The following is a 26,628-nucleotide window of genomic DNA, read 5'->3' as shown; positions in this document are numbered from 1 at the left end:
CTGAAGCACTCGCACGCTCCTCATCCCAATTACATAATCATCCGAGCTTGAAGCACATTTTCGGTAAGACACATACCTTCAGTTTATCTTTAAATAAATAAATAAAGAGTGTTTGTTCCTTTCTCCCAATGGCAAACACAATCAAGGATGCTATAGCCCACGCATGGTGAATGCGGATCATTCATAAAAACATTTTACCGACAATTACGATACTCCCTAATGGGAATCTTGAGTGCAGCTGTTTAGGTGTTTTGAATTCACGATATATTGTGGCGAAGAATTTGATTCTGAACGACAGAGTGTTCTCGGCGCTGAGCTTCTGCTTAGGCAGCTTGTTTTGCAGCAGCGGCAAGCAAAGCATTTCCACCGGTTGCGTTGCTCCCTGTTCAAAAAGCAAGCGTGAACACGCGAATGCGTGGCTCACGTGGAGCGGTCTCTAGCGGCGACGGCAGCGCAGGCAAAGTAGCTCATGTGCAGTGGATCCGAAGCTCACGCCAGCGCTTTGTTTCCATGCTCACCACATGCCTGGTCGCCACCGGCACTCCGCTTTCCTCCTCACCCTTTCGCCATACCCACCTCTGCTTTCTGCCTCAGGGTTCCGCTGCACCCTCCACTCCGGTTTCCTCCTAAGCCTCTTCACTCTCGTCACTTTTTCCATCCCCCCACGGTGCACCGCGTTCGCTCTCGTCTTTCGCTGTGCACATTCTCTTGGCTACAAGTGACGCCGACGTCTGCTGCAGGAACGGGCGCCTAAGAGCTGTGCTATAAAATTAAAATACAATGTTGCAGCTACGGATCTGTGGCATAACAAGTTCAGGACGGAAAAATGAAAACTCTGGCTAGTTATAATTAGTGCAGCACGGTGCCTTCTCATAGTACACAAACACTGTCCAAAACGAGCCTACGTCTAGGGATTGACTGCATACTCAAGTAGCTCGAGGATGGGCTGCTCAATATTAGGTATGTATACGTAACATTCCGAGGGTCCCAAACCAACCTTTTGTCTGCTAATAATACAACAGTGAGCAATTGTTGACAAAAAGGGGCAAAATTCCTGGACAATAAATACAAAAGCACGCCTCCCAAATTGCGTGAGAAGAAGGCCCCATGCGAGCCGTGCAAGCTCTGCCGAGATGAAGCAGTGTCATGTGATCCAACTTTCTAAGCAAAAATGACAGCAGCACCAGCACTCCCAGTGTTGGCATATGCGCCCAATATTGGCTCTGCCAATAAAAAGCAACCTGACGCAATGTCTGTAGCGGAACGCCAGGTCTTTATTTTCTTCCAGCAAAATAACACAACTTGTTTCAATCGTGCCGTCTTTCACAAAGCTCAAAATACAGATCTGCAACCCATGTACACCACGTCACATAGTAAAAGTGGACATGTAATACCTACCACACAGCAGACATCATTGGCATACGGAGGACATAAGGTAGGCAAAAAAAAAGAACGAAAAAGAAGGCGCGACGTCATGAACACCTACCGCTAGGCGAGAAAGGTACTCCAATATGAAACAGCTGACTCACAACGTATACATGTGGAAGAAAATACGAGATTCGGCAATAAAACAAAATGAGATTCGTCGACCTCTCAGTGCAAATACAGTTGCGCACCTAACAGGACAGCACGACATCACAGCTGCCCGTTGCACCATGAGGCCTGGCCAAATGAGCCAGGAGTGCAGATATGAGAAACGTAAAATATGTGTGTAAAAGAAGATGCCAACGACACTGCGGCCTCAATGTCACACGTGAACAGATGCCCTACATGACAACCTGCTCTTAAGTTTCGCTTAGGCAGTGAGAAAAAACATCATAGCTGCTTGCCCTGTGTGTTTGCACTGGATGGCTTGGGTGCTGCTTCGTACATCTGCCGTACATTATGTTTGTCAGGCACAAGTTATCAACTTCGGTGCCTTCAAGGCTTTCTTCAACTTCTGAGCATTTGAACGAAGTTCGTTCTACTTTAGATGAACTGAAAAGCAAATAAAGAGAGCGCCCGTGTTACTACATAGCTTTAGAAATGTTATACGATTTTGGTACATTTGCACTCGTGCAACTTCTAAACCCTGATCTGGCTCGGTATGTGCTTGGTTTGCCTGCGACGAGAGGTAGGTGATTGTGGAAAGTCCAGCTGAGCTGGCTGAGATTTTAAGTTAGAGCCTCAAGTGTGCCATTTCAACACTTGGGAAAACCGTCGCATCTTAATAAAATTACTAGTAATACTTGATAGCAGGCAACCACATGCCTTTTGTCCGACTTTTTGATGTGGCCATCCTGGCACGTTTTCGTTCGACTGTAAAAATGAGGTTATTATGCTGCAAACCTGTAGTCGTGAGAAGCACTGACGCTCAAAATGAGGTTATTATAATGCTGCCAACCTCTAGCTACGAGATTCCCTATCTTCAGATCTTGACCTCTTCAACACAAAAGTGCCGTAATGCTGCAGCCTTTGCAGCATGGCCATCAGTTTGCCGTGGACAGCCGAAGCATGCACCCAAACTGCCTTACCCTTACCTTCCCCTCCCGTAGTTCCTTCCAGAGCAATGAATGAGGACGACACAACAGCAGTGGCAGACGGCGCGCCTTCTTCAAAGCTCCGGGCACAAAGGAACAGAGATCAGCTAGCGTAAGAGCAGCTGCCTTGCATTTTGTTTCGTGTGTGTGTGTGTGGTGCCATCTAAAAACATGAGAAATGCACATATTTACAAACTAAAAACAGCACAGATAGCCTCTTGGAGACGATAAAGACTCATGAAAGAAAACAGGACATGAAAAGGAACGCACTAGGCTTGTCTACAGAAGACTCTAAATGGAATGTGCACTGCAAGAGGCTGAAGCCCGGGTCTGTGCTTGGGCCCCCCAACCACTCCTCTCCCCGGGGCCATGTGACCGCGGAGGACGGCAACTATTTATGCCAGGGGCCAGGGACCCACGCAGGGTGCCGGCAACAGCGCAAAGAAGCCAACCAGCAGCATGTAGCCTCTTCCACTGGCTGCACCCTGTACCACACGCAGCGCACACTCGGCTATTCCACATATCCCTCGAGCTGATCAGTTCTTGACACGTCTTCTTTTTCTACGTCTACTTTCAACACACTTTAAAAATGCTGCACCTTCTCAGAATGTACACACTAAAAGAATGTTCACATTGTCTGAAGTTTATCTTGTGCCCAAACGACAATTGTCACCTATCTTGTGTGTACTTCACTTCTCTAGCGCTAGGCACCCGACACTTTCCTGTCAGGAACACCATGCTTATCTGATAAGCACATACTGTTTGTGACCTGGAAGTACTGGGAGCGGTGTTAAATAAAAGAAGTGCATGCAAGATAGGTGATCATTACTGTTTGGGGGCAAATGTTTAAGAGTGTACTTTTGCCTCACGGTAGTAACTGTCAGCACTCTTATGGGCACTTTCTTTTAACCATATCTGTACAACGGGTATCAGCCAGCAATGCTATAATTGCTGGCTGATCACCGTCTGCCTGCACATTGCTATGAGCAATGTGCAGGCAGATGGTGACAGGAGGAAGGCACTGGCCACACTGAGTCAATGCAAGCAAGGGAAAATGAGAATCATGGCAATTATTACTGTACGACAAGAGTACACCACGAGAAAGTGCAACATTTTTCAAGAGCGCACGACGAGTCATCACTCTTATGGGCACTGCGTTTCCTTCACCGGTGTGTGCCCAGTTCTTCCCTATCACCGGCATTTAGACAAGCACAATATTAGTTGGAGGGAATGCTGCTTTGTGTGTTGCCAAACTACTAAAGTACTCCCCAGAAAGGAACAAAATCTTCAAAAAGTGTTTAGCATGGCCTCTCAGCATTGTGCATCCGTGCTCTTCCCCAGAAAGCGTGGCCAAATACCAATTTCTTTAAGTTACCCTAAAAGATGCCCCTGTTGTTTAGAATCACTTGGCTATGCCAAAGGCAGTGATGCAGTAATGCCCACACGCTTGAAGGCTACCATCCACTATATGGGCTGCGACTCTTAGAGCCTTTCTCGACCTTGCTCGGCTGTGATTCGGAATGGCAGGCAACCGCAGGGCGAGAATGGGTGCAGCCAGTGGAGAGAGACCGCGGGAGAGCAAAGACAAAGAAAGCTTCAGACAAATGTGGCCAACGCCGAAGGGGATGTCGTCTCGGGTGGCCGCTGCTGCTGCAGCTGCTGCTGCTGCCGGCGTTTGGGGCCGTACTCGCCAATGAAGGAGCCATCCTCGCCAAACTGACCCGGGTCGCCCTCTCCGTACTCAGCCATGCTGTCGCTGTCGCTCTCCTTGGTGCTAGAGTGCAGCGAAGTCCGGCTGCCACGCACCGGTGCCTGCTGGGCACTGAAAGCCAAACGAGGACTGGCTTGTGACAATGCCACGCCTTGTACTGCTCATTTGCAGTGTAATTGTAGAAAACCAGCTCTGACGAACGGAACATGAGCATCAACTTTGCTGATGCAACGCACTTTTATGATGCTCGGTGTCACAGTTGTTCCCGACTGACCAAGAAAAAGCTTAATGGGGACATGGGTTATTCAGATAATTTTATTTCTAGGTCAAATCAGATACAACTGAGTATGCTCATTCAGTGTTTTGTGTTTGTTTTAAATATCTAATTAAATTTTGCATATGCATAGTAGTTGCCAAGATAATTAATAATTACCTTCTACTGTTTGTTGAAACAATTAAAATTTACCTGCTAAAGGGAAAATTTCAAACTACATATACCGTATTTACTTGCATAATGATCGCACTTTTTTGTCAGAAAAATTGACGCAAATTCAGGGGTGCGACCATTACGCGGGTTAAATTACGCGCGAAAAAAAAAAAATTTTTTTCGTCCCACGCTTGCTGCAGGATGCAGGACACCAAAACAAAGATGGCGGCTGGCGAAGCAAGCCAAACGCATTTTTTTTTCTTGTCATGAGTACATTACGTGCATTGAAACAGTTTCTTCCGTATCAGTGATGAATAATATCGTTAATATTGGCAAGTTTGCGGCAATAACGTAGCCATGTCCACTTTGAGGGGACAGAAACAGATGGGCGCGCTTAGCTGCTAGTGACAGAAACGCATGGCCGGCGTGCTGCTGAAACTGCAGCATCTGTCTTCACTACTATCCTAATACGACACGTTTCCGCTAAGGGTGGGCGAATATCTTAGCTGTGTTTCAAGCGTCGGCGTATGAATAGGGTACACTTTTAACGTATCAGTGTAAACGTGGCTACTGTCATTGCTGCGCGCGATTTGTTGTGTGCCCACAAGTGCAGATGAAAAGAATCGAAAGGCGCCTTTTTGTTTTTGTTGATTACAACCATTATAAAGCCTACCCACAATAAAGGCAAGTTTGGTTGTACCTCTTTTTGTCATGGAAGTGCGGAAAGTGATGAAAGTAATGAAATGAGGCATCTACTTAAGAATGTTTGGTGCGGGCAGACCGCTTGGCTTGTCTAGAAGAGTCGTTCACGTAGCATTCGACAGATGGTAAGCGCGATCAGTATTAGCTAGACTTGGCACACGACATATCGCTGCGGCAAGTTCGGGGTGCGATCATTACAAGGGAAATAAAAAAAATCGAATTTTGACGACAAACTCAGGGGTGCGATCATTATGCGAGTACGATCATTATGCGAGTAAATATGGTAGTTGGATACTATAGTACATAAGGATAGCAACGCTGCAAACAGATTCGAAATTGAACACTTATTTGTCACTTTACAGCCCATTGAAGTTATATGTTCACAGCATCAATAAGAGCAACTGAAAATGTGAATAAAAAGAATTTCAGAGCTGAAAATGTAAAACCTGGTCTCAGCATTGCTTTCCCAACACATTTGGCTTTGTGCTGCAAAAAAAAAAAAAAAAAGAAAAAAAAGAAATGATGCAGCAAACAAGCAAAGTGACCAAAAACTATGTTTTTAGAAAAATGGCAAGAAAGAAAGAAACAGTGTTATATAGTAAAAGCTATGTACACTCAGAATTGACTAGTGAGCCCCGTAGTAGTCTTCCGTAGCATTTCAAGTTTTATGCATTTAGCTTTATATAGCAAAAAAAAAAAAAGAAAATTACAGCTGTTGCTGTCCTAAGTATTGAGATATTGTTGCCACAAACAAGCAGGCTGAGTGAAAAGTTTGTTTTGAGAAAACTGAGAAAAACCGACAACTCAATTTATTCAGGGATATAATGACATATGTATGTTACTTCTTGTAACAGGTTAGTATGCCTCAGAATGTCTGCTGCTGTGTGAAACATTTGTTATCTGGGAAAAAAAATGTGTTGGTCGCCACTTATCGGCGCTCCACATTTCGCCCGCAGCGAGATTGTTCACGAGTAATGGGTTGCACATTTGGTTGATGGAACATGATGGCTGCGATCGGAAACCTAGAACGGCAACTGCTCGTCACGAAAAAAGGCCCTTTCTTGCGTGTTTTATCAGTAAAAATATATCTCACCGACATGATACAAAACACCATTACAACCACAATATTGGTCCAAGATGAGTGAAAATTTTCGAGATGATGCATCGGACACTGTAGAATCTAAATAATAATGTTCTAAAAAAAATTTTTCAAGCGATTTTTCAGTCTCTAACACCCGTGTCCCCACAGCCAGTACATGCGTTAAAAATACACAGGAAGTTGGACATCACAGTGTTCCTGGAAGGCTGGCTGATGAAATGTAAGCATATGACTTCACAGCTCTGTAGGAATAAGCACATGTATGGCCAAGATCTGGAATAAGCAGAAAGGAAGTGTGCTAATACTAATGCTGGTGCAGGCTTGAGACCTCTGAAACAGCTCACTAGTCATTTGGTCATCACTCCGAATGTAAAAGCACACAAGCTATGACAAGATCCAGACGATACATTCTACTGAGCTCCTACATGTGAACTTGGGCCTCAACTTCCCGAATACCACTCTGCGCTAAAGAAGCTGCACATAAGATGATGCATGCACTGCCCCACGCTTTAATAAAATACTCCTCCAATCATATAATTAGTATATTCTTAGGACCACAGCATGTGGAATCTAAAGAATGCCATCAAGTTCCCATATTAAAATTAAAAGTTAAAACACAAGAGCACTGATAATATAACGCAGCAGAGTTCTACACTCGCTTGACTGCGCATGTTTTTGGTTTGCTGAACAAACTGCACAGTAAATCAGCCACAGTTGCAGATCATGCAGTAGCTAGTGGAGCAAAGAAGTTGGGAAGAGAGGAGGAGCCTCGCAGGCACTCACGGCTTAGTGTATTCGTGGAAGCCTCCGTCATAGTCAAGGTCTCGACCCTGGGCCACTTCCTTATCGTGGACCGAGTACTTGCCACCACGGTTACGCTTCACCAGGCACACGAGGATGAGAAGCAGCAGGAGCAGGGCCAGGGCACACATCATGCCAATGAACCAGGCTGCACCAGCCACTGCGTCGGGACTGCCTGGTGCCCGGATGGCTGTAACCGCACACATGGAGCGAGATCAGCACAGGCACTGCATTACCCTACTGTCATTGGCGTTAATTCTGCATGCTAAAATGTATTATGTGCATAGTGCACATGCTGCCATTGCTGCGTACAATTTCTGCACACAGTATGAAGAGCACAAGCTGAGGTTTATAAGTCAAACCTAGTTAATTCAAAATCCACCGGACTGCAGGAAATCTTAAAATTAAGCGGGTTTTTGAACTGCCCAAAACAATGAAAAATCCCAGAAAAAGAGGGGCAAAAGTGTGCGACACAAGCAGGCCACGTTTATTTTCCATGTAGCAAGACTACTTGGAGTAATCATTCATGCAGGATTGCTTGGTATGGTAGTTCACTCCACCACTACACTCAACATAGCTGGCGAGGATGTTCAGGGACTCGATAAATTGGCTGCCCAAGAAGGCTCATTACAGTCTCTGCCATCGTCTACTGTCAGCACTGTTGATGACAGTCTTACACATTAGTGTACAATGTCTGCATGTCTGCTTTTATTTGCAGTAGTTGGTGCAGCCTAGTCGGCCTAGTCCACCACTCCCATCACCTTCTTCATACTCCAGCATGAAACTCACATGTGGCCGAGATTTTTCAAGTGGTTGGAAATAGTACACGCACAACAAACCAGCAATGAAGAAAACGTGACAACACACGCGATGCAGGTGGTATGGTATTTATATCAGAAAAACCAGAAATGAAAAATCAAAAGTGGCATGATTATGATTATGCTCTGACTCGCTTCTTTGTAATGCGTGGAAACATGTGAACATGCACCACCACACAATGTAAGCACTTCACACAGCTGTACGGCTTATCAACACTCACACTGCGGGTCTAGTGCTTACTCAATTGGCGGTGCCCGATTCTCGCTATTTAGTAATGTTGATTGCTTTTGGCTGTTGCAGTACACAAGGCTTTCGAGATTAAACTCCGGGAGAGCCGTCGCTGCTGTGATTCCGACACATATGAAATCTCTCACTCCAGCTAATACAGGAGCTGGAAAGAAGTCACAACAGCCGTATTTCTGACAGCATGCCTTCTTGGAGGCCACAATATAAAACTACGAACTATCCGGATGGATGCACGTGGACTTTTAAGATTATCCAGCGTGATGAAGTGCCAATAGATGCCTGGATGACAACGAAGTGTTGTCGAAAACATGGAAGCACATGCACCGCGGTGCTGGCACTGTTTACAACAAGGATGACACCTCGCTGCACATGTGCTCGTGTCACAGCAAAATAACAAATTAAGAAGACACCAATGAATAAGAAAGTGCCACAACATAGCACTCAGCGAATTGGAAAATAACACGTGGCTCAAGCAGCCCACACGTCTTCCACTCCCGTCACCCAGCAGACAAACAAGAGTCTGCGAGAGCTCGCTTGTCGACTCCACTTGTACAGTTTGTCAAGTGACGCAACACCAGCCAAACTGTGAGTGCGCTGTAGTAGTCGCTCTGACCGCTTTGTAGGAACGCTTGGTCTCGCTTGCTCCCATGCCCTGTGCACTAGTACTTGCATTTGGTATGTTTGAATATATGTTTGTGTGTGGTGATTGTTGCCGTTCCTTCTTTGCTGCCCTTGGAGGTGTCTCTGACTCATACAGTTAAGCCTGCTCCCCGAACCACATAGTAACATCCAGTATATATTGAACTGTATATTAGAGCTTTGCACAAATTGTACAAACAAGCTGACACCAATCTATCGAGGTTTAGCTAGTGACACTGCAGCTCCACAGCTCATATGACACCGCGAGATGCAAGTTGACGGAAATAAGGTGCGCCAGTGAAAAATAATATGCTGTTTTATGTGTCCAAATACGCTAAGTCGTTGTTAGAATGTTCTTTAACTGCAATGTTTCCATGCTGGCCATATGGTAACCCCTGTTTTGAATTTGTCTCATTTTGCCAAATGAGAAGCTTTACCTATTTTCAGGTAATTTATAGCATGTAAGGTGCAGCTAAAACTCTGTATTACAGTTGCCGACTGACTTTTCGGACTCCAAAAACTGGGAGTTGATGGATATTCCGGACTTCATAAATGCAGTGTCAAGTGAACTAGGGTGGTTGCTTGGGCTAGTTGGTAATTCATGATCAAAAATAACGTACAGCGCAAAGGACCAGGACAGCGATAGACGACATACACAGCGCTGTGTATGTCGTCTATCGCTGTCCTGGTCCTTTGCGCTGTACGTTATTTTTGAGCAGTGTCAAGGTTCCCATTGAGCTAATAACCCATTTCTGCGACTGATTTTTCGGACGAATTTAGGCCCCAAAGTTCAATTTTCTGGACTAAATTGCTCGTTCCGAGCCGCAACTACTCAACCTTGAAGTCCGCCATGTTGGATTTATCACTGGCTTGGCTTCCAGTGGCCTGCTCTACAGCCTCCAAGATTCGCAAGTGCACTCCTTCAATAGAGAGTGCGCGACATTTTCCAGTCTCGGAGGCCATGCCCGGTCTTCTTTAGCTCACAAAATGCTCTAGGGTATGGCCCTTTTTCTTGTTCATTTCTTTTTTTCTGTCAGCACTATCGTCATAATAATTTAATGCGGGGACCATTTTTATCCACTTATTTATTTTTAAAGTTTCAATTGCTATTTGCACATGGTGTGTCCACAGAGCAGGTGCGTCTCGGAGATGACATCGCATCTTTGTGTTTGTACGGCTTCGCCTCTGTGTAACTGGCACCACGTCGTGTGCCTTCTAGAGAGCCAAGTTGTGCAAAGAAACGTGGCGTGTTTCTTCGATCTCCATGGCGATCTCTGGCAACGCGGTGATGCTCTTGTCAAACTGTATACGGAGACGACATCACTCTTGCACAAATCCAAGTAAATCTGATCGCCTCCAAGCATAGTATGAGGCAGGGCGTTATTAGAGATATTTTAAGCCGTTCTAAGCCTAATAAATTTTATTTTTTGGATGAACAATTTTTTCAGACTGTTCTTTTTTTTTTAACTATTTTTCGGTCCCCGCAAGGTCCGGAAACTAGGTTGGCGACTGTACTAGTATTTTGGAAGTAGTTGGTAGCCCCTGCTCCTTTTCTTCTAACTCAGCCAAAAGCAGCAGCAAATGCAAAAGCATGCAGGCATGTGCAATAAACATACTGTTTGAGCAATACAAGTTCCAAGAATTTGTGCATGCAATTAGAAGTTTCCATGCAACATTCAAAAGGGTCCCATTATATTTGTTTTTTTCTGACCCCTAAAATTAGGCGTGCACCACAACACGGTTAATGCAGTACTTAAATTCTGACAAGAGGATTTCATGGTCACAGTGACCCTCTTCAACCTCTTGTAACACCTGCCATTTAGTATTGGAGTCGAATGCTGTGCCTTTTTCCCATTCATTTTGCCCCTGTACTGAAGGGGAAGGTGCATACCAAGGCCTCCAGTCTCGACCTCCTCGATCCGTGAAGGTCGTTGGTGTTTTCCGTCGACGGCAATGACTCGCATCTCGTACAGGGCGCCTGTCTCCAGGCCCTTGACCAGGATGTTGTCCTCATTCTTCTCTACCATGGTGGTCTCCCACGTCTCGTCACCCTTGCGCCGGTACTGAACATAGAAGTGGCTGCCTGGGTGGCCCGCCATGGCTGGCAACCAAGTCACCTGCACGTAAAATTTGCTCACTTCATCTTGGATCTCTCGCTATTGAAGATACTGCAGTCAATACCGGATATATAAAACTTGAATCCATTGAATTATTGTCCATATCGAACAGCTGCAAAATTTCGTTGAAAATCTCCTTGAAATAAAGCACAGAGATGTACTATGTGCACAGAGAATGTACTCACCGCCACAATGAATATATATTGAATGCTGCACTGTTATGCATTACAGTAAGTGCACTTCCCCTAACGGGGGTAAGATCACTCCTCGCATCATCGTAAATATTTAATGCCTAAAAATTTGAAACACCACTGCTTAGGCAGATTCTGTCAAAAAAAGACATTGAATCTGAAAGGTAGTACATGCCATGGAGGAAAAGTTAGCAGGGTACTCGGATTTGCTCATTGTGTAAAGAGCTAGCTCGTGTAAAGTGTGGCCGCTTGTTATCGCCAAGAGCAGATTGACACTCTGCTTCAAGAACACGAAAGGTCTTCCGCTACGATATGCGTTTCACAGGAAAGTGTGGATCACCCTAGGTTCTTTCAATAAGTGGTGCCGGGCATGGAATGTCGAACTGGAGATGGTGCGTCACCGGGTTTGTCTGCTTATGCTGATCACTGTATGATTCACGACTCAGGGCAGAACGCACTTCATTCGTGCTCACACAGTTACACATGCTTGGGAATGGACTTGGATGTTCTGCAAGCTAAAAACCACTTTCAAAACTAACATCATCCCTGCAGTGTCAGCAGTGACCGACGCAGGGGCTGGAGAAGAAGAGCTGTGAACAAAGGAGCACACCGGCCATAAGGCGTCGGAGCAATGAGCTGCGTGCAAGAAGAGAAGTGCCGACTTTTTTAGGGTCACCAAGAAGCGAGGGAAATGGGTTCATAAATCCGCTGCAACCGTCCGCATGGCTCATTGCCCATTTGTAATGATCAGTCGTTCATCAAACAGTGTATTGATGTTGTTGATGATCTGTTGATGATCTGCAGTACAAGTGCACTGGTGGTGGCACCGCGTGTATCTGCACAGGCTAGTTTGCTATTGTGGTGCATCCATTTCTGTCCTATTTGGAATGAAAACAAGCACTTCTACGTGCACAAGGTGCACGTCAGGACGATGCAGGCTTTTAGGGTTAGCATTGCGATCAGTATATGAAAGACTGTTCTGCAGCAAGAGAAACTTACAACGCTCGTGAGCAAGAAATAAGCCAACTTTTGTGTGTTTGCCATGACCTTGGAGAAGTAAATCGGTAAGCTCTCGCTTTTCACTATCTTTGGAAACCGCCTGATATATTCAAAGATCTCAGATAAGCTTCACATAAGCATATTTTATATCTCCATTTATTCACATATTGAACCATTTCACGGTCCCCTAGAGTTCTATATACAGTCGCCAACAGATTTTCCGGAATTAAAAAATTCGCACTTGATGAATATTCCAGACTTCATAACTGCACCGTCAAGGTTCTCATAGAGTTAATGCATTTTCGCGACCGGTTTTTCAGATGAATGTAGGTCCCAAAGTTTTATTTTCCAGACCGAATTCCTTGCTGCGAGCTACGCTACTCGACCTTGGGGGGTTGCCATGTTGGATAATCCGCTGGCTTGGCCAGGCTTGGCTTCAAGTGACCCGTTCTATAGCCTCCCAAGATTGGGACGTGTACGCTTTCAATAGAGAGCATACGACATCCTCCAGTCTAGGAGGGCATGCCCGCTGTTCCTTGGCTGACAAGGTGCTCTAGGGGATGGCACCTTTTCTTGTTTATTTCTTTTTTCGGTCAGCACTATCGTCATAATCACTTAATGCGGGATCCATTTTTATTCATTTGTTTAAAGTTTCAGTTGCTATTTGCCCATGGTGTGTGCACAGAGCAGGTGTGTCTCGGAGACTATGTCGCATCTTTGTGTGTGTTTGTGTGGCTTCATATTTGTGTGATCAGCACCACTTCATGTGCCTTCGTGAGAGCCAAGTGGTGCAAAGAAATGTGGTTCATTTCTTTGATCTCCATGGGCATCTCCGGCAACAGATCGAAGATCGCCAATGTGGCGACGCTCTTATCAGACTGTATATGGAGACATCACTCTTGTGCAAATCTAAGCAAACCCGATTGTCGCAAAGTGTAGTATGAGGCCCAGAGTTATTAAGAGATTTTAAGCTGCTCTATGCCTAATACGTCTAATTTTTTTGGCTGAATGAGATTTTCGGACTGTTCGATATATTCAGACTATTTTCCAGTCCCTGCATGGTCCGGAAAACCAGTCGGCGACTGTATCCGAGATTAACTGTACCTCTACATTAACACAGAAAAGAAAGAACGCTTCTGTGCAAATATAGTTCATGCTAGATATAGTACAATTAAATTCCACGAGGCATTGCAATATACTTTGGTATGATATAAACAATTTGGTGCTCATGGGTTTGGTTTTTATGTCCTCGGCCATGCCGTAGCTTTCAGAATAACTAGGACGCAAACCAACCAACCGACCAACCGACCAACCAACCAACCATAAATGTGAATTTTATGAGGACTAATATCTAGCAACCACAATCCCTCCATGAGGCTTAGTCAACCTTACTGACAATTCCACAGATGTGCATTTTTGTAGGTTGCACAGATTTCACAAGAATAGCCAGAGGGACTCCTTGCTTTTATGTGCACGTAGGTAGTTTGGCCTCCTGGGACTGACCAGCGGATGCTCTAATGTACAGGTATTCACGTATCTGTTCTGTTCTGCAAACTGCATGACACCACATGTCACCAAGAGATAAGAGTTCTCATATCTGCTACGTACTATAATTTCAGTAGGTCACTGGCTCGAAGTAGACAATAAAAAGTACCCATCTTTCAGAACTGGGCAGCTTGTTCCCACACCTCTGCAGTCTCATTTAAGTCCTGTAGGCTTAACTCTGTGCTCAAGATATCAGGGTTAACAGACTGGCATGTCACCTTTGAACTCAATAATGCTACCTCAAGATGCAGAAGTGCGCAACATCCCGCCAGCATCTGTCCTACCTGCACAGCTGCATGTCCATCCCGATCCGGCAGGTAGGCCCATGTAAAGTCGGGCATGTCTGGCACACGCTCAGACTCATCGGCCGTCTCCAGCTCGATGAAGTTGGGATCCCCTTGGCCCTGTGCAGTGGCTGCATGGATTGTAATCCGGTACTTGGTGCGTGGCTTGAGGCCTGCCAGTTTGGCTCGTGACTCCAAGGGGTCACGCACAGGTGGCTGTCGCTCCATCTTGGGCCCAAGCTGAGTGCCACGTACCTCCTCATAGTAAATGTGGTAGCCTGTCAGCACACCGTTGGCCTCCAACGGGCGCTTCCAGAGCAGGTAAATGCCTGTCGAGCCCATTGGAATACCCTCGAACGAAGCTACTGGCCCTGGAACACCCTCGGGTGTGGTGATTTCTATGCTGTCTGACGGTGGACCATTGTACATGTCATTGAACACCAGTACGTGGACCAGGTTGCTCGAAAATGGCCGGAAGAGACTGACTGTTGCTGTCGTCACATTCGCCGGCACCACCACTTCTCGCAGCTTCTCTTCACCTTCATCGGGAGTCCACGTTTGGATCTTGTAGCCACGAAAGTGGCCCCGCACGGACTCGGGACTGACGGGACTCCAGGTGAAGTTGGCCGTGCGGGCGTCGACAACATTCGCCACCCTGAAGTCTTGAGGAGCGGCCAATGGCACATTCTCACCCGAGTATCCAATGATTTCGGTGGCAGCTGTGTGTGCCTGGCCTCGCCGGTTGTGGGCCTCAACCTTGATACGATATGGCTTGAATGTAGGCTGGCCATACTCGACGTGTCGATTCTGCTTCCAGTCCTCAATGATGCGAGAATTCCATGTGGCATCAGGGATGTCGTCGCGCTTCCAAAGTACCTTGTAGAAGAAGGCCGGTGCATTGTGCTCAATGGGAGGCATAGGTGTCCATGTGATGAGCAGGTTGTCGAAGCGGTCACCACGGCCCATGACGCGGTCGGGGTTCTTGTGTGGCACGTCTTCAGGAGTCGTGCACCTCGACGATGCCCCTGAGGGCAGCGAGGGCCCGATCTTGTTGCGAGCCACCACCCGGAACGTGTAGTTGGCCCAGGGACTCATGGAAACCTTGAACTTAGTGTCAGGGGCGGGTATGTTCACAAAGGCATCTTCCCATGTGTCAGGGCTGAAGGAAGTGTTGTACTGAATGGAGTATGACAGTATAGGGGCCCGCCGATCGCCTGTGGGCTTCCACTCCACGAGAGCCATGAGACCATCGCAGTCAACTTTGACCATCTGTGGTGGATTGGGCACATCTGCAAGAATGATGGGAAAGCAAATCACGGTCAGTCTTTATCAGAAACATGATATGCCACAGGAAACTGTAGAAAAGGGCTCCAAATAAACATTGCTTATGGGAACAACAATAACGGAGCACAAATCAATCTTTTGCATCCTGCAGGACTATTAGATAAGCCAACATTGACTGAAGCCCATGAAAGTCTACAAGAAGCAAAGTTAATTGAACGAAGCAACAATCTTATGTGTGGTTTTCTACCCATAATAAACCAAGTATGGGAAAAGCAATTCTTATGCTGTGTAAATGCGAGAGCATTACTTATTGCTGAGTGTATCGCTGAGTTATGTTACCGAGTTTAGTGCTGCGGCAAAATGTTGTTGAGTTTAATGCTGCTGCATTACGTTTCCGAGTCACTGCTTATGAGGTCGTGGCAATGCAAGCGACAAACTAGCCATATTGCGATCTCTCAGTCAAGTTTTAATTGCAGAGTTCTCAGTAAAGTTGTGTTTCACGCAAATTGCACTGAGTGTTCTTTCTCGATGACAATGTTTTTGAGCACTATTACACCACTTTGTCAAGTGATGACACTATTTTTCCAAGCAGCACCATGGTGTTGACACTACATTTCTTCATCAGGTTCGCAGGCGAATCCCACGTTATACTCTGAGGGGATGTCAGAGTCGCCGTGAATGGGTACCTGAAGTGCGTTACACCTTATCCGTTGTTGTCGATCATAGGCTCTAGCTCAGGCATATGCAGGCCCCCGACAACGCAAAAGGCAGAGCAAGCGGCTGCAGCTCGTCGTGCCATCTCCACAGCCGCCAGCTCTGCCATCTAGCAAATCACCCGCCAGGCAAAGCCCAACCACATGCTGCACAGGCTCAAAGATATTCATCCCTGATAACTGTTGCAACGGTGGCATTGTGGTTAGCGTGCTTGGCTATAGAGTGGTAGCAGTGGCGGGTCGCAGAGGATCAAGTCCTCACCGTGGCTACATTTTTTGAAGTTAGATGAAGATGGCACAGTTTGTGTGCCGCTTCTCTGCCACGATTTTCTCATAACAGCGGGGTTGCACAATAAGTGAATAAAGAAATGAAACGGAGTGTAAGAAGAAATACATGACAAGCTATGCCTGAACACATAGCAAGTGAGCCGATACCCGATATGTTGTGGCTCCAGTTCTGACTAATACTCTGCAGACTATGTTTGCAAACCCATGTACGGAAATGTAACTCTATTGCACATAACATTGGGATCACAAATGCCCCCTAAATGTAATTATCCTGTGCCCTTCCTTAGCTTCAGTTACTGTGGGCTTCTTTAATAGTTATCGCATATAGTTAATGTTTAAAAATTATGGGGTTTTACGTGCCAAAACCACTTTCTGATTATGAGGCATGCCGTAGTGGAGGACTCCGAAAATTTCGACCACCTGGGGTTCTGTAATGTGCACCTAAATCTAAGTACACGGGTGTTTTCGCATTTCACCCCCATCGAAATGCGGCCGCTATGGCCGGGATTAGATCCCACGACCTTGTGCTCAGCAGCCTAACACCATAGCCACTGAGGCATATAGTTAATGTTTACAGCAGAACCTCGTTCATATGTTTAAAGAAAATGCAAGAAAAGCTTACTAACTGGGAAAACATGCGACCCAAAGTCACAAAACATTTGACACTCGACTGTAGTTGACAACTACGTAATGCAAAGCGTAGCGTGAATAATTGCAGTATGAGACGTGTGCCCGTGAAGCAGCTGGGGCCCGTGCCTGAGACACGTTTTTGCGGCTTCGGCAAACTTACGTTTGCATTGTTTGAATTCGGCCTGTGTGGGCAGCTTCTTTAAGTGGAGCATTTCAGCAGGAAGCAGGAATTTTTGTCGTCAAAGCAACCCACGACACATGTTCTTTTACTACTGCGTAGCCATGCGGTGGGAAACCAAAATGAAATCAAGCTGGTTGGCAACACCAAAATACGATACCTATGATGCGATGTGGCCAGAGCAAAACATGAAGCCCACAAGCTGAGAGGAATTTTGCTGGTATCCAAATAAGAAATCGAGTATGCTTGGCGTTTTGATGTGAGATGGGTGGATTAGGGGCAGGTGTTGCAATGGGCAGCTACAGTTCTTGTTGTGCACGCCTCCTTGCACTTTACCTTGTTTACATGGGATCTATTGGCCAGAAAACATATCATACGATCGCACTCTGTCAATGTACCGAACGTTGGTGCCGAAAGATTCTGTTTACTGGGAACGTATGAACAAGTAAAAAAAGAAGCGCACCTGTATTGGGCCATTTTTTGTGTTCTCATTAGTGAACGTTGGCACTGGAAAATTATGCGTAACGGGATCCTATCAACATTCTACTGTTCTCTGTGAGAACAAATGAGTTCTGCACAAGACCTGCCACAACACCACATCACACTTACACTAAATACCTCTGTGTTCCAGAACATAGTTCTCAATGGACACCAATACTGAAAGAAGCTCATATCGGCTGCAATGTCATCTAAATTAGTGAATGCAATTGGCTTGTGCGAACAAATTCCTTTTGAATGGATAGAGATGAATTTGCCACTGCATTCTTAGGTTGCCACCAACTATAGTGCTTTATGCTTGTGGAAGGAGCCTAGCCCGCTTGAACGGAATTTTGGCTAAAACAGAGCTTCACAGGGAGGCCAACATGCACATTCTTGTAAACAGTCTGTTTCACTTGTTTTTATCCAATGTCGTTTTTCTTCTGACAGTGGCTCGATATGCACCACATGACATTTCAAAATGTTTTGATGTATTCCTGGCAATTCCACATTTCTCAAGTCACCAGACACACCAAAAAAGCGGGCACTCACCCTGGACAGTTAGAGTGGCCTGTGCACGATCACTGTCGAGCTCAGTGCGTGCCACGCACGTGTAGATACCCGAGTCGAGCTCAATGGTGCGTGTGATGGTGAGCGAGTTGTCGCCCGCCTGCACCATACGTGCATCTGCCTCTGGGTCCACAGGCTGGCCATTGAATAGCCATTCGATGCGTAGTTCCAGGCTTGGATCTGCTTCTGCATTGCACCGGAAGGTTGCACTCTTGTCTGCCGCCACCTGTGCGAAGGAATGGTACGCGCTGATACACAAGCAAAAGGTGGCAAGCAAGAAATGTGGTCTTAGCAAACGAAAGACATTACTGTCCGCACCTTCATAGTGCTTCTGAAAAAGGAAGCTGCATAATTTAGAAGCGTATGAAAGCCTATGCCCACCCGCCATGGTAGTCTAGTGGCTATGCCGCTGCGCTGCAGAGCTCGACCTTGTGGGTTCGATCCTAGCCGCATGACTGCATTTTGAAGGGGGCAAGATGCAAAAATGCTTGTGTACTTAGACTTAGGTGTACGTTAAAAAATCTCAGGTGGTCGAAATTGTTCTGAAGTCACCTGCTAAGGGGTGCCTCATAATCAGATCATGATTTTGGCACGTAAAACCCCAGAATTAAATTGTTATAGCCTACTTGCTGGCCCAGGCCCAACAGTAGTTAGAAATTAGTCCCATGTTCGAGACAACCTGTGCAGCAAGTGGCACAGTCAAAATCTGCAAGAAGGCTGTCTGCATTTGCAGGCATGAATAGCTTGGCTTTGGAAACAGATATCTAGGGCAGGGTCACAAGTTGTGAAGGTAACCATCACATGACCTGTGTTTATTGATAACATTCACTTGAAGTCTATAAGTTAGCAAAATAGGCATTTGGCACTGTAATGTGTGAGAATAAGTAAATAATTAGAGCAGTTTCTAATAGACTACAGGTTTGTTTTTATAAGAAGAGACGGGAATGCAAGTGAAATAAAAGATTGTGCCTAACTAAGCAACATTCAAACACATAATTTCCAGTGACACATGCAGTGGTTTTCCTAGGTGCAGCAATAACAGACCCAACGTCAAAATTTTAGGGTATTCAAGCCGTATCTCACCCTACATAACAAACTGCGGGTGATATTGAGTTTGATAACCTGTGTGCCCATAAAATGGCTAAGTGTTAACGAGCACCACCTGAAACCATGGCGGCAGATGTCGAACATTCCATACTCGTTCATTTTATTTAGGCATGCAAGCATCACAACTCGATGACCATGCTGCCTTTTACATGAAGCTTTAGATTTCTATGTGTAGGCATGGGAATGAGTGTCACATGGGTTAAAGGGCCTAATTTTTTGTGTGGAGAGAGCTCAGAAACTGCAGGGCCCATAGTTTTAATTCAACATGAACAAACTAGAACAGAGGTCCCCTAACGTGGCATCATTGTCTGTCTATTTTTATCAGCCTATGTTAACTACACTGTAGCGTGAGGACCCCTACAAGAGATTTGTGTTTATTCCTATCTTGACAGCAGCTGAACATGTACTTGGCAAAAACATTTCGTAGCCTAACTACACCATCCAATCCTCTAATGTTCTCGACTGTATCTCCATTCCTAAACATTCATTCTGCAACACTAAATGACAACCGTTTTATGTATTTCATGAAGCAAGCATGTTGCATGAATCAGCTCAGTTACCTCATAATTCTCAGGTGGCTGAGTGATGAGTGTCTTGCCTTTGACTTCTAATGACCCAGATGCTGAAGCATCACCGAATTTATTGCTAGCATAGCAAGTATATTCTCCCTGGTCAGTGACTAGCAGGTCATCAATCTGTAAGTCGCCCGAATCGAGCACATGGTAGCGGCCTCCGGTCAGCTCCTGGGCTTCCTTCATCCACTTTACTTCGGGTCGCGGAGCTCCAAACACACGGCAACGCAGAGTCACCCTCGACGTTACCACAGCCAGTGTAAGCTGCTCAGGCGCTTCCGTGATGGTAGGTGGAAGTGCTGCAAGGAACATTCAAGGGTAAGTATGCACCCAATAACACGAGCAATGATCATGCATAGCCACGGCAAAATTTAACTCGTTGTGCTCAACGTGTGCCTTGAAAGCAGTGCGCTTTAAGCTGACTGGAGAGAGCATACCCAGAAGAAAAAAATACTGCAACCATGGACTCCACAGACTAATTAGGCAATTACCAGCCTTGCAGCTTTGCCAAGATTGTTTTCAAGGTATGCATACTACTCAATTCAAGCCAAATTAGTCAAAACTAAATTTTGTTGCAGTTTAGGTTTAAGTGCTTCAGAGCAGAGACTAACGTGTCTAGGACAGTGCCAAGGTTGTAAGGATAATTAACGGAGCTTGTGTTGAGAAAGAATGGCAAGGTGAGTTGCCAAGAATATTTAACAAAGTGACAAGCAATTTCAGTCTCATATTTGTCAGCACAGAAGCAGTCATGAACTCAATGCTACAATACACCTCTAAACAAGTGCAGTGTACTAAAGCGTAGCAGATTTGTACATGGCTTACACGTGTGAACCACAATGTAATGCTCTTATCCAAGCAGAGTCGTGGCTTGAGCAAGTCGGTGAGTTATCCTTCAAGAAATCAAAGGCTTAAGAAAAATGCAGACAATGAACACACATGACAGAACAGGCACCAAGTTCCTACTAAGTTTATTAAAAATACCTGAAGATCTTAAGCACTTTTTATGAGTTGTGAATGCGAAAGCATTGAAGTCCAATTGAATGCTGCTGAGCAGTCCTTCTAGTTATGAATTCCTCACAGGCATGCAAGCACGCTGAGAAGCTGGGCACAATTCCATTCGGCTTTAACAAGCCACAGCTAGAATGCAGGCGAGAGCTTCCGTGGACAAGGAACATGCAGATAACACAGATTTCCGAGAGCAAGAGCAGGGGTGATTTGGTGTCGTCGAGATGCACCCTTCCCTCACTCAACAGCTGGTGCTACTGCAGCAACAGATGTTCCCTTTTGCCTTCTCTTCTCTGTCAAGGCGTGCTTGTGCCATGGCACCACAGCCAATAGGAACTCCATCGCTCTCCTGACGTGGCTTCGCAGCCAATGAGAATTTACGTGCCATTTCACTGCTACAGATGCCGGACTCCGGCTTTTCTGCTCAATGAGCCAGTTGATGCTTTCGCATCAAAAGCTAATTTTTGTTCAGCATAAGCTCAGCTGGAAGTTGACAACCGTCTTGTCAAGCGTGTGTTTCTCAACACCTTTTTTGCACTAATGATTTCCTGAAGTATGGCTCCAATTTCCTATGGTTATACAATTTGAGCCAGAAAACACGTTCCAGGACCTTTGTTGCATGAACGTATAGTGCAAGAAACAAATGAGGCAACAGTGGACAAGCACGATTGTTTGTTTGTACGTCCTACATGCGTGGGCATTCACATACCTGCTCTTTTTCAGGTGCTGGAGCTATAGGACTGTCAAACAAATATATTGAAATGTAAACATCAATCTGCCACCCTCCCATCTTTCAGGATGTCCGAATTCTTTGTCATCCGATAGTGATAAGGCTACCTATGCAGCTTTTAAATATTTGTTTATATTTATTTATTGATTTGTTTGTTTATTTATTTATTTATAGTACCCTTGGGGCTTACAAGAAGCATTAAAGAGGGGAGGGGCTAGCAGAGTGAAAATATAGCTGTAGGGGTATAAGGTGATACAGCAGCATACTACAAAACAGATTTTCATTCAAGCAACTATGAAAGATCAGCAGATGGCCCAAAGGAATGCAAGATGATACAAAAGAACAATTTTGTGCTGAACTTGCTTTGCTCTCCTAATATAAATAGCCAGAGCCAGAGACAGGCACAAAGGTAAGTGAGATGAGTTGAAACAGAAAGCCCAGGTCAAAATTGGCTAACCCTCCTGAGATAATAAGCAGGAGTTAGAGCTTACACAAAAACCCGAATGTCATTTTGTTTAGGTACACACCACACTGCAGGCTTCCTGTCGGCTGGTGATCCAAGACTTTAACAAGTGTGGGCTATTTGTCTGCTAGTGATCCGAGATCATAACAAGTGCAAGCGTAGGAAATAAGTCAAAGCTCTCAAATGTTGCTTAAGAGCTCTACAGGATGTAGCATATTGTTAATAAAAAAAATAACAGCAGCCTATTCAACTCAGGAGTTGCAAATCACCTGTCTTCCACCGAACGTACACATTTATACTTCTAGCAGTGCAGCTGAATTAGCCTCCAAACTAGCTCCTAATAAACAGTCTCTAAATCCACTGCTTCAAGTAAGTGTTCATTATTAAACACGTTTGTTTCATTAATATGCAGCAAACTGCCTGCATCCATTCGCTCTGTGCATGTCAAGCAAATAATGTTGCTATTCAGAGCAACTGTTTGTTAACAGCAGATTACTTCTCTTGGCCCCGTAGCAGATTGCAAAAATTGTATATTGGCACTTACCGAGCACATTGAGGTAGAAGTCACGGAAGGCATAGCCATGAGGGTTGGAGGCATTGCACTGGTAGACAGCCGTATCACGTTTGGTAAGTGCCTCGATGGTAAGCAAGGTACCCTCGACTTTGCGGCGGGCATTGGGCTCGGCCTTCTCTACAGGCACGCCATTTACAAACCACTGCAGTTTGGGCTCGGGGATGCCTGTTGCTGCGCACTCAAAGCTCACACTTTCCTCTTCCGCCGCATTTGTGTTGTCCGGGACACGCAGCCAGTACGGTGCTGCTTCCACCTTGACATGCATGGCGTGGGTCTGGGCTACACCCACACCATTGTTGGCTTGGCACTCGTATGTGCCCTCGTCCTCAAAGCCCACTGAACGAATTTCCAGCGTCTTGCCATAATTGGAGTACGTGAAGCGTCGTGACGTGGGATTTGAGCCCCGTTTGGACCACGAAATCTGGGGTGATGGCGTACCACCGTAGATGCAGTAGAGTTTCAGTTCGTGGCCCCGAAGTGCAACAAGGTTTGGGGGCGACAGGTACTGCTTGACGGGTGCATGTTCTGCCTTTCCTGCACTCGACGTTGGCTCAACTTTTAACTGGATCTTATTGCCAATCTTGTACTCACGCCTGAACACTGACGTGGCACTGCACGTGTATACGGCATCTGAAAGTGCATCACCCAGTTCAACACGTGAGAAGTGCAGATCACCCTCGGGATCGGCAGTGATGCGCGACGAGTTGACATTGCGCAGTGCACCACTCGAGTACTGTATTAGCCAGAAGATGTTTGGCCGTGGGTAGCCCGTGGGAGGGTTACAGTCGAGCGACAGTGGGTCACCCTCCACCACATAGACTTCTTTGGTGGTCTCCTCTGCAAAGTTGTTGAGTTCAGCCTTGCGCAGGAACACAGAATTGGACACAGATGTGCCGTGAAGGTTGGTTGCGCGGCACTGGTACAGTCCTTCGTCGACATCGTCTGGCTTGGTGAAGACGAGCGTACCACGGCGCGGCTGCTGCGAGATTCGCTTGTCATACGAGACGTAGTCGAACTCCTTGTTGTTCTTTGTCCATTCGTACGTGGGCTCGGGGTGGCCCTGAGCTTCACATTCGAGCAGGAATGGCTTGTCCAACTCATCCTGAGACTGGGACACCTGGTACAGCTGCTCGTGTTTGGGCTGTTTCACCATGGTGGGCGGAGAGGGCACCACTGCACCCACCACTGCTGCACCCAGCAGCAGCAGCAGTGCTGGCACAAGCGCCATCCCTGCACAACAAATTCATAACATCAAAATTTGTTTTAAGTCAGAATGTCATGTTGATGACATTGAACTTAATGTTTTATGTGTAAAACAAGTTTAATTAGAGCTTGGTTGCAGGCACCCTAATAGGGCTGTCGATAACTAAACTATCCTCGAGGTCACGAGTTAAATCCTGGCTGTGGCAGCTGCAGTTCGATGGGGCAAAATGCGACAACTCTCTCCATACGTAGATGTAGGTGCACGTTAATGAACCCCATGTGGTCATACTTGATTAATCTGGAGTCCCCACTATGGTGTGCGTCACAATATTCTGGTTTTGGCACTTAAGATCTGAGAATTCAATTTTTTTGTAATAGCTGTACTACAGTAAAAAAATGGAAATATATTGGTAGAAGCACAAGGCAGAAAGAATAGTGTCTTATTGAAGGGGAAAAGAAAGGGTGGTTGCAGGCTGACATGGTTTTATGGTGAGCATGAGCAAGCTTGATAAACAAGAGAAAGAATCAATATGAATGTTTTTCTCACATGCATCGTTATGTTTACATGCTTAACTCATCTAAAACCACAACTGCCACTCACAAGTATCACAAGTATTTTGAATAAGTTCAGCCAAATGATGCAACCTGATTCAAGTTGGAGCTTAAGTTCCTTAAAAAATTTTGCTTGTAGTCAACATAGATCTAACAGAGCACAACTAATTACACATGGCGCAACAGTGTAAATAAACTACGAGAATGATTTAACAAGGAATGCTGATTTAAGGGAACACACAAACACAATTAGGTGAAGTATGTTGCCAAGCCCATGGGGGAAAACATAAGAAATGAGGACATGCATGCCACAACTGTTCGGACAGAGTGAACACATCAAAGAAAGATACTAAAATTTATGTATTACAATCACTGCCAGGTGACATCATTACTTCACATAGTATGGGTTGCACAATGACTCGGTCCAACCAGTGCACTTCTCTGACACTCAATGCATCCCATAAAATCATAGTATGGGTTGCTGCTGTCATCAGTCCACTATTTTTTTTATCTGCCTGTGTATGATAGACTTACTTAAACAGACTTCTTTAGAAACAAGCTTACCATTTCTCAGTATGAAAGAGCTATTTTAATTCCATGTTTCAGCTCGGTGCATTGCGTGAACCATTATGTGAAGCTAGCGTGCGCTGCAGCCAACAGAAATTATACAAGTCCTCTCGTCTTGGAAACGCCCACGCTTGTAACTAGAGCGCCATCGATCGAACACTAAACCGGTCTCGAAGGGCAGCTGCAAACACGTCGAAGGGGCATCTGCTGGACATTGAACGTGCAACCATCATCGCGACTATCGGATGCCGGCGCAGGACGCGCGCGTTGCCATCGCGACTCCCAGACTGCTAGCACTCGGCGCTAAATACAGTGTCACGTAACTCTTCTTTCAAATAAGCTGACAAGGACGCTGCCGCGCGTTTAATACGCGATTCGTGCTTCCGGCTCCGTTTCGCAGCACCCGGAAAGACGCGGAGCAAGAACACTTCGAAGAGGCGCACGCAGGCGCGGACATCGTAAATGAACGGCCCGAGCTCGTTGTATTCGGTGTCGGCGACAGTGACCCTGTCCTCGACGCTTCCACATTTTCACACGGCCGAAGACTGATCGGGATCTGAATCGAACGGCTCAGCCACGCATTGCCGGTGATCCGAGCCCAATGATCACATAACCGAGGCGTCATTGAATGTCACGCCGTAGCGATAATGTGCTCTTCGCGAGACAGCTCACGACGGGGTAGGGCATATCTTGTACGCGGTAGACGAATCGGCTGCAGCAGCCAGTGTGACACGGGGTCAACTTGCTATACAAGCAACCAGGGAGGCCCATCGCGTACAGACAGGGCCACGCCCCGAGCACTGCTCGCCGTTCGCCCGGACAACGCACCGGCGGGGTCGCGGACGACTCGTCAGGCGCGCGGCTACCGCTGTCCCACAGACGGGCTCGAACACCGGCACACCCTTCCAGCCACCGATTCCGACGAACGCCCGACGAGCGCCCGTGGAACTAGGCCTAAGCGATTCAGCCTCGTTCTTTGCACCGGTCGCGACAGCCCGGATCCCGTTCGTACTGTTACGAAGTATGTTGCGGCGAAGAGGGCAAATGAAAAGGGGATCGGACCTAGCTTGAACCTGGGAGTGCCCGGTCCCGGAGACCTTGCGGGCGCTCTCCTCTGCGGTCCACACACACTCAGACGCGCACACACACAGGGCCGACGACAACTTCCGAACGGTCGGCGTCCCCCTTGACACACACAGAATCGTTGCCAGCGAAACGCGGGCAACACGCACATACACACCTTCTTTCGCGCGCCGCCGTGGGAATGGATAGACGCACGCACAACAACTTTGGCAAGAACGGTGACGTCAACAACCAAGAATCGGTGACATCACGTAAAACAATGGGCGGTGCCACTGCGCATGCGCCCTTTGCCCCGTTAGCGTTGTAGAAAAAGTTTAGTAGATCATATAGTCATTTTATCGCAGTCAACTTCCGCACGGCGCTGCAATCACAATAGGGGTCTCCATTTCTCTTGTTCTAAGTATCTGGAGAGGGAAGAAAAGCCGCGTTGCCGCGGCACGGACTCGATATTAGACTTTGACTGTGGGAACTTAATTAAGTTATACTTCACGTACAAGCTACAGCATGAGCCTACTTTCCACTCATCTGCCTCA

The 26,628-nt window shown here is 46.3% G+C and overlaps 1 protein-coding gene across 2 annotated transcripts; it reads right to left on the bottom strand.

The window, feature by feature from the left end:
- Positions 1–1,252: 1,252 nt before the first annotated feature.
- LOC142557624 (neuroglian-like) lies at positions 1,253–26,334 on the bottom strand. Of its 2 annotated transcripts, none has more exons than XM_075669593.1 (8): positions 26,253–26,334; positions 22,661–23,920; positions 19,907–20,217; positions 18,222–18,465; positions 14,100–15,388; positions 10,855–11,080; positions 7,242–7,449; positions 1,253–4,341 (listed from the first exon to the last, which is right to left on the bottom strand). In XM_075669593.1, exons 2-8 carry the CDS (start codon positions 23,916–23,918, stop codon positions 4,116–4,118), a joined length of 3,762 nt encoding a protein of 1,253 aa, XP_075525708.1. In that variant the 5' UTR covers positions 23,919–23,920; positions 26,253–26,334; the 3' UTR covers positions 1,253–4,115. The 2 variants fall into 2 exon arrangements, with proteins under 2 accessions (XP_075525708.1, XP_075525707.1); XM_075669592.1 differs by lacking the exon at positions 26,253–26,334 and adding an exon at positions 26,075–26,234.
- Positions 26,335–26,628: the final 294 nt, after the last annotated feature.

This window comes from Dermacentor variabilis, chromosome 9, assembly GCF_050947875.1.
Source record: "Dermacentor variabilis isolate Ectoservices chromosome 9, ASM5094787v1, whole genome shotgun sequence".
Classification (NCBI taxonomy): Eukaryota; Metazoa; Arthropoda; class Arachnida; order Ixodida; family Ixodidae; genus Dermacentor; species Dermacentor variabilis.
The sequence above is the reverse complement of the archived record's forward strand: the minus strand, read 5'-3'. Positions and strand labels throughout refer to the sequence as shown.